Here is a 7,500-nt window from a genome sequence, read left to right as displayed (position 1 = left end):
AGTTCATCTATAGCAGGATATACCGGCACACATAACGTCCCAAGCCTGATCTCAGATTACAGACAGCAACCTTTTCTGTTGGGAAAATGATCATTTTCATTTTTTTTTTAAGTTGTTTTAATATTCTCTCTCCCTCCCTTTACCCCCCCCCCCCCTCTCTCTCTCTCTCTCTCTCTCTCTCCCAGGCTGTTGGAGGAGTTACTGAATAAGTTTAAGAGTAGCATGCACTTACAGCTGACCTGTTTCCAGCCCTCCTCAGTTCAGCCTGTTAAGAGATAACAGGACCCATCGGGCTGGACAGGGTCCACTCCATGCTTTCACGTCATCTGTGGACCACAGACACTAACCATGCTTTCATGAAAAGATCTTTTCTCTCTTACACTCTGTACTGTGTTTCCAGCTGAATTCTGTCGCTGTGAGTGTATGTCTGATTATGTCTGTGCCTGTGAGAATGAGACAGACAGTAAATGTGTTTTTTGGTTATTCATAGTAATGAATGTAACACTTCTACTTATTCCTTATTGTTGACCACACTTTGTCATTACAAGTATGCATTTCAGTTTCATGCCAACAGACTGAATCAATTGAAGTTTTAGACTAGCTATGATATTTGATTCCTTAAAACCTTCTTTAACTTTACAGAATGAAACACTATATCTGCTGCTGAACACTTTCTGGACATTCACTCATATAAAATAAAATGTCATTTCCGCTGATTTCCGTGTTCTGTGCTCTTCAGTAATATTTGTCCTGAAAGCTGTTTTGTGTGTGTGTGTGTGTGTGTGTGTGTGTGTCTGCTGATTCATGGGGTGTGCTGTGAGAGTGAAAGTCAGAGTCTTTCTCATTAGTGGTGTCAGTGAACGTTTGAGTCTGCTTTTTCACTATGAGGGGGTATTGAAATGACTCTACGCTTTTGACAAGGACATACACTGCAACAATAAAGTGCTGAAGAACAGATAAAATGGCACGTAGATGCAGTGTGTGTGTGTGTGAGATGGTAGGGCGTGTGTGTCAGGCGTTGAGAAGGGTAGAGAGTGTGTGTGGTGGGGAGGGGCAGGGAGTGTCTAGGTGTGCTTGTGTAGGCGTAGATTTTTAGAGGGTTTCTTTTTTTTCTGTACAGAACATTCCGGTGTTCTGTCCTCATTTCCTTTTAAACCTTAATTTATGCATGTATGCATTTATGCATGAGTCCAAAATAATTGAAAATTAATTCCAATGAAAAGAATTTAGAGGACTTTCGATTGTCGAAGTTTTCTTAAACTGGTTCTAATCTGATTTTTACGAGCAAATTCAAAGAGTTCAAATTTCAAATTACCTGAATTGCCCTCTTGAAGTTAATTTGTTAGTTTGAAAGTAACAGATAAAGTCTCAAAGTTCTTTGTTCAGATAACTACAAACCACTGAAAGTAGTTCAGGGAGAAAGGGGAAAATATGTTCTTTTTGGTTTTAGTAAGAAGCCTAACCTCTGAGTTCTGCTAAGGAGATTTGAATGGAGACAGAGACTAATGACATAAACAAGTATGAAGTTGTTTATTCAGAGTAAAACAATTTCAGTAGATAAGAACGTATGGTTAGACGATCATACGCATGAACCTGTGTGCCAGCATTACAGCTACTGTTCAAAGTTTTTTATGCAAATTTTACTTGATTCCACAGTCATGTGGAGGGCAATAATGTGATCTAATAATGTGATTAACCAATGTTCAGTGGAGTTTAAAATTAAACGTGTAATGACTAAAGCTTTGTTGTGGGTGAATTAAAGTGGCCACAGTACTGGGCCCTGTAGGACTCCAGTTGACCCGGTCTGGAGTAATCTTTTAATGACAACCTTTAGTACACATATGTATTTATAATGGTATATAATTGTTTCCCTATATTCAATCCATCTTGTATGCTTCATTAGTACTAAGACTGTTAGTCCACATTGTGGTGCTTACAGTATAATAAATAAATCAATAGCTGGCATTTTGGTGTCGCTCTGCAAGATTTAGTTCTTATTCTCTAGTAATGATGAATCATAAACACCTTCACAGTTGTAGAGCTCAGTTTTATCAAAACGAAGAAAGATGGAACAGCACAATCCTTTTATGAGATTTGCGTGTTGATTAACCTTTAACATCTTTAATGATCATTTTAATTATTAATATCATTATGGCATGCAGGACATGAAGATAACCAACACCAGTTATTCTTGGAATCAAGTCTATCAGACAATCTGAAGGGAGAGGTGTGCTTAAATATACTTTTTCACAGTTGTGTTTTCTATATATTATAGTTGAAGTTATCTGTTTAAAGCCACAGATGACTCATGGTAACCATTCTGGCTGTTGGACTGTATAAGAGCATCTGTGTGAGCCAATGTGTGTGTGTGTGTGTGTTTGGGGTTATGGCTTTGGGTGGAGGCACTGATTTTAAAGCTGCATACAGAGCTATTTTAGATGGAAATGACAGGCCACCATTTGGTTCTTCAGTTATAGGTGTGAACACACTGACACTCCCAAAATCTGGCCAATGTGTCTACCACCCAGACCCAGCTTGCACAGAGTAAACCTCACTGAATTAGCTTGTGTTTGTCAAACACTGGTTTTGGATTCAAAGATGTCAGTTTATGTAACATAGACATCTAGGGCATTTATCATGGTCTACTGACATTGTAACATGAAACATGCTTTGGTTGTATTAACCGTTTTAATTTTGAATAACATATGCCGAGACTTAGTGCCGTTTAAGTGGTTTGAGGATAGTGTAAAAAAACAAAACAAACAAAAAAAGCATGTTCTTTACTCTGAGCTGTGGCATTGAGTTTACTGGCAGTGTTTTTGTTTGATTCTGTGGTATTTGAGTTTGCATCAAATTTCTTTGAAGTCACATATACTGTCAGTCTTTCACTGTCTTTTTTCCCAGACACAGTGAAAGACTGATTTGATTATTTTTTTTCTCCACACTCTAAATTTAGCAACCTCAACACCCACAGATTTTGTTGAGAAAGTTAATTTTAGGAAGGATGCTGTGTGTGTGTGTGTGTGTGTGTGTGTGTGTGTGTGTGTGTATGTCCGTGTGGTTGCAGGTGAAAGAGTGGGCGTACACATCAGGTTGTTTACACGTGTATTTGTAAAAAGGGAGTTTTTAATGATTCTTTTTTTCCGTTCTGAAGATGGAGAACAAAACGATCCAAACAAGATCAGTCAATCCAGCTTTAGCGTGTGGTAGCTTCTAAAACGTTTGTCAATGAGCTCTTTCCGGTTAATTGTCTATTTAACCATCACACTCAGAGCTCTGTGTGTGTGTGTGTGCGTGTGCGTGTGCGTGCACGTGGTTATGTAAGTCTAAGAAAAACAGAAGCACTTGTGATATAATATGTGCAAACATTCAGAGCCACTACGTACATAATTTTATAAATATGAAAGAAATTTACTCAATAGTACAATTCATTTATAAGTTACTTTACTTTTATTTTCCTAAATATGAGTGCATGCTTTGAATAAATCTGTAATTTTCAACCAGTAAGAAATAACATGATGTATTTTTACACTCAGACACCCTTGGGGTGATGGCAGAAAAATGATGAAATCTAATAATAACATTCTCTGTCACATAATCAAGGCTCTTTATTAAAATTAATATGATTATATTGAGGACACAGGCAATACATTCTCACCTGGATTCACGCCATGACTACAAGGCGTAAAATGCCTGGATTTGTGGAAGGAGTTACAAGTCAACACACATTTACTGCTTCCCACTGCTGAAGTACACCATTACACAGGAGGGGATTTAAAGGAGGAGCGTGTGAGGAGCAATGTGGTTTAGAGGTTAGGATGAGAGCAATACAGAATCAAGAACAATATGTTAAGACGCTAAACTGACTGATATGTGTCTACGTGCCAATAACATTCCCATCAGCTGAATGCCTCTGTAATTTCATGGAGATATCCAGTAGAGTGGCAAAATTGTTAAATTATGTGTATTCATTTAGTCAAGTTGCTGATCTGCAAATTGCAGTTCCTCTCCAGGGTCAAGTGTTTCTTATCTTACTCAGGACTCTGAGATGTAACATTTTCAAAACAGTGTCATTAAATGAGAACATTCCTATGGAAATATCAGAATCCTACACAGTTGAGTTTATTCCCCCAAAATGGCCGAAACTGGTTTCACAGTTGGTTTTTTTTAGCCTCATCCTTTTTTCAGTGTCACTTTCTACTCTCTGTAGTAATGCTTTCAGTTTTTGTCAGAAATATTCCAAACTTTATTGTTGTAATATGAACTAAAAAAAAAAAAAACAACTTTCAAATTTCACCCAGAGGTTTCACCTTTTTATTCAAATGTTAGCGTGAGCTTACATGGAAACAAATCACTACAAAACAACTGCTACAGCAAAAAAAAGAAGAAGTGGCACTTATGTTACAGTTGCAAACCTTAATGAAAGAAAAGTGTCAAATTAAAACATATGGAAAGGTGAGACATTGTCCCTGCCTCCATTTTGGCTGTTTTGGGCCATTTCATCATAACTCTTCATTTTAACTCCTAATTAGGTTGACTTTGTATGTAGGGTTTACATAAATGCACTCACTGTCTTGAAAAGGATGACCGTCTGAGAATTTCTTGTGATAATATTGCCTGGTAACATGTGTGTGAATGTGGTTGGATAAAAAGACATAGTAGCATATTCCCATTACCAGTGAGGACTTCATAAAAACTTGATTCAGCAATCTCAATATTAGACCTTGAGATAATCCTTTGCCTCCATTTGCATTTTTGTTCATTGTTGCTGATATTGTGTGTGTGTTTGTGTGTATGAGAGAGAGAGAGAGAGAGAGAGAGAGAGAGAGAAGTTTAAGTGAGTGAGTAAATACTCAAGAGACTGTCTGTCTATCAGCTATCACCATCCTGCCTGTAAACCACATTTCCTGTATGTACAAAACATGCAATTTACACAAGAAGCACCCGTACAACTCCTTTCATTCAACAACACTGATGCCACCACTGTTACATACCTCCGTCATTGCAAACACAAACACACACACACGGTAAACTGCCTGAGAGAGGTGCACAGAGGAAAGGTCACCCAGAGTGAACAAGCTTATCATTCTTGGGGTAGTTCTATGAGATTTCACACACACTTGGCAATTTACACAGATGCACCATACAAACACTGAATTCTGTGTAGAATACATCAATAACAAATCAGTTAGGAGAGCTTTGGAACTGCTTTCTCACTCACTGACACACACTCACATATATGCACAGAAATCATCAAGTCATCAGTCATATCTATTGAGATTCTGGAAACTTTTGCACACAAATGTACAGGTACACACAAACACACACACATACAAACACACACATACAAACACACACACACACACACACACACACACACACACATATACTTCATAATGTAACGACTATCCCTGAAACACATTGAAATTTGAAGTATAAAAAATAGGGGACAAAATATTTAAACATTGTCACATTCCATTCCACTCCATTCCATTTCCATTCCACTCCATTTCTATCAGTCCTTTCCACATAGAACTATGTTACAAGCACAAGTGGGGTTCTTTGGCTCCAAAGCTGCCAACTTGGCAAAGTCTTGTGATAAGCATAACTTCTATAGCTCTAACTGGCAGCAAAGCATGATGGTCCTTATTTTGGTCCTTGTCTTAAACGTTTCTGATCAGGTCTGATTCAGCTCAGTCCACTTCAGACCTGCTTTAGTCCAGAGAAACTCTCTTGGTCAGTGTGCATTCTCCGTCTCTCCCTCAGGTGTGAAAAGAAAGGTGTGGGGGTATGCCGTCACTCCGGCAGAGCGTTGCTATGGTGATGGGTGATTACCCTGTGGTAGTCCTGATTAGGGGGGATCCCATGTTCAGGGGGCAGAGGAGCAAGGTCATGACCCCGAAGGTAATTCATGCCACTCTGCTGAGTGAAGAAGAGGAGCTGGCGAGCAAACAGTGGCTCCACCTACAGCACAGGAGGAGAATCTACCATTACATACAGAACACACATTCGGATGTGTATGTGTATATATATATTATGTGTTATATATATTTATGCAGATATCTATGAGTGCTGAAAGTGAGACCACACCTGGACTGTGAGGGTACGTCTTTGTCTCTGAGGGTCTGGATACTCATCCTCAAAACTTAAAAGCACCTGAGGAGAGGGAGGGGGTCGAGTGTGCAAAGCGTAACTCTGCAATTCTGAAAGAAAGAGAGATACTGTCAAAACACGTACAGCACAAGAACAAATACATGAAGGACAAGTGGTTAATTGAAGAAAAAAAAGAGAATCAGAAAGAAAGAGATCTAATGTTTTGTCTTCCAAATGATACTAGATATAGAGAGCATATAGCCAATGTACAACTCTATCTCTCTTCTTTCAGTCTCTTCCTCACTTATAATCTGTCAATCTCCCTCAATTCCACGTGATTGTTTTTCACTAGCACTGGAAGAAACATACAAGTGGGGATTCTGAGTTGTGTTTTAATTACATGTTGGAAAGTCCAAGCTGCATTATGCAAATGAGAATAATCAGTCAACCAGCAGCTCATGAGAAGGTGGGCGGGGGCAGTTGCCGGGCGGTGATCTGTGATGTGGCGACTGCATCATTCCCCTATAGACCACTAAAGCACTATCACACAGTCTAAACCAATGAAAAAACTTCACCCGTGACTGAGTATTTACCGTAACAGTATACAAAGTGATCAGATGATATACTGTAATACAGGACTGACTGTGAGTTTATTTCTGATTAAGCTGTAGGATAGAAGATTCTAGAGGATTTACTGGCAATTTTTTGACAGAACATGTTACGATCAAGGGACCCATTTTTGGTCTGTAAACTCCAAAATTTAGATTAACGGAAAAAATTGAGGCAAGTGAATCCATCAAAACAGTAAGTAATGAAACTCAAATATACTGATGAAGAGTTTTCTGACATGGCTGTTCACTGAAAATTCTAAGTTTTGTTGCTACATTTTAGAGGTAATCAGTTTCCTCATAGTTTTTGAGGTGCCCAAACTTCTGAGTTTACTCTTCAGTAGTTTAGTCCTCAGTTGATACCTATTTTGCAAATATATGACATGTAACGGTTCTGTTCTTTAGCACTTTATAAAAGGATGCTGTTGATGACGTTGTCAAACCTGTGATAAAAAGCTGAATATCCAGTAGTTTAATGGGCTGTTCTCTCTCCAGTTTGTTGGGTTTGTCTGTGTATGGTGCATGAGCTCCTTCCCAGAATACCCTGCAGTGACAGAGGCGACGGGCGTACAGGCCATCAGCGGCCATCCAGAGCAGGACACCCCTCTCCAGCGCCCCCCCCCTCGTCCTGTGGCAAGGCCACCAGCTCTGGACTGCCAGGCGTCCCGTAACTGCGGCCCTCCTCGCTCGGGGCCAGTCTACAGCCCTCTGCACTCATCACTGTCACCTCCCGCACCAAGGCTCCACGATAAAACACTGACACCTGCATCCGGTAATCTGTGGAAGAAGGGAGGATTAG

General features: G+C 39.5%; 2 protein-coding genes across 2 annotated transcripts in view; one reads left to right on the top strand and one right to left on the bottom strand.

The window, feature by feature from the left end:
* The window catches only part of exoc2 (exocyst complex component 2), a 27,672-nt gene extending 26,956 nt beyond the window's left edge, over positions 1–716 (top strand). Inside the window, exon 28 of the mRNA XM_030771000.1 lies at positions 186–716. Coding sequence (XP_030626860.1) covers positions 186–279 — 94 coding nt within the window. The 3' untranslated portion in view covers positions 280–716. The remainder of the gene's footprint in view (positions 1–185) is intronic.
* A 5,080-nt stretch (positions 717–5,796) lies between these two features.
* LOC115810247 (interferon regulatory factor 4) overlaps positions 5,797–7,500 on the bottom strand; it is a 3,800-nt gene continuing 2,096 nt past the window's right edge. The window contains 4 exon segments of the mRNA XM_075353561.1: positions 5,797–5,964; positions 6,091–6,203; positions 7,145–7,322; positions 7,324–7,478. Of these exon segments, the coding sequence (XP_075209676.1) occupies positions 5,797–5,964; positions 6,091–6,203; positions 7,145–7,322; positions 7,324–7,478 (614 nt within the window).

This window comes from Chanos chanos, chromosome 4 (assembly GCF_902362185.1).
Source record: "Chanos chanos chromosome 4, fChaCha1.1, whole genome shotgun sequence".
Classification (NCBI taxonomy): domain Eukaryota; kingdom Metazoa; phylum Chordata; class Actinopteri; order Gonorynchiformes; family Chanidae; genus Chanos; species Chanos chanos.
The sequence above is the reverse complement of the archived record's forward strand: the minus strand, read 5'-3'. Positions and strand labels throughout refer to the sequence as shown.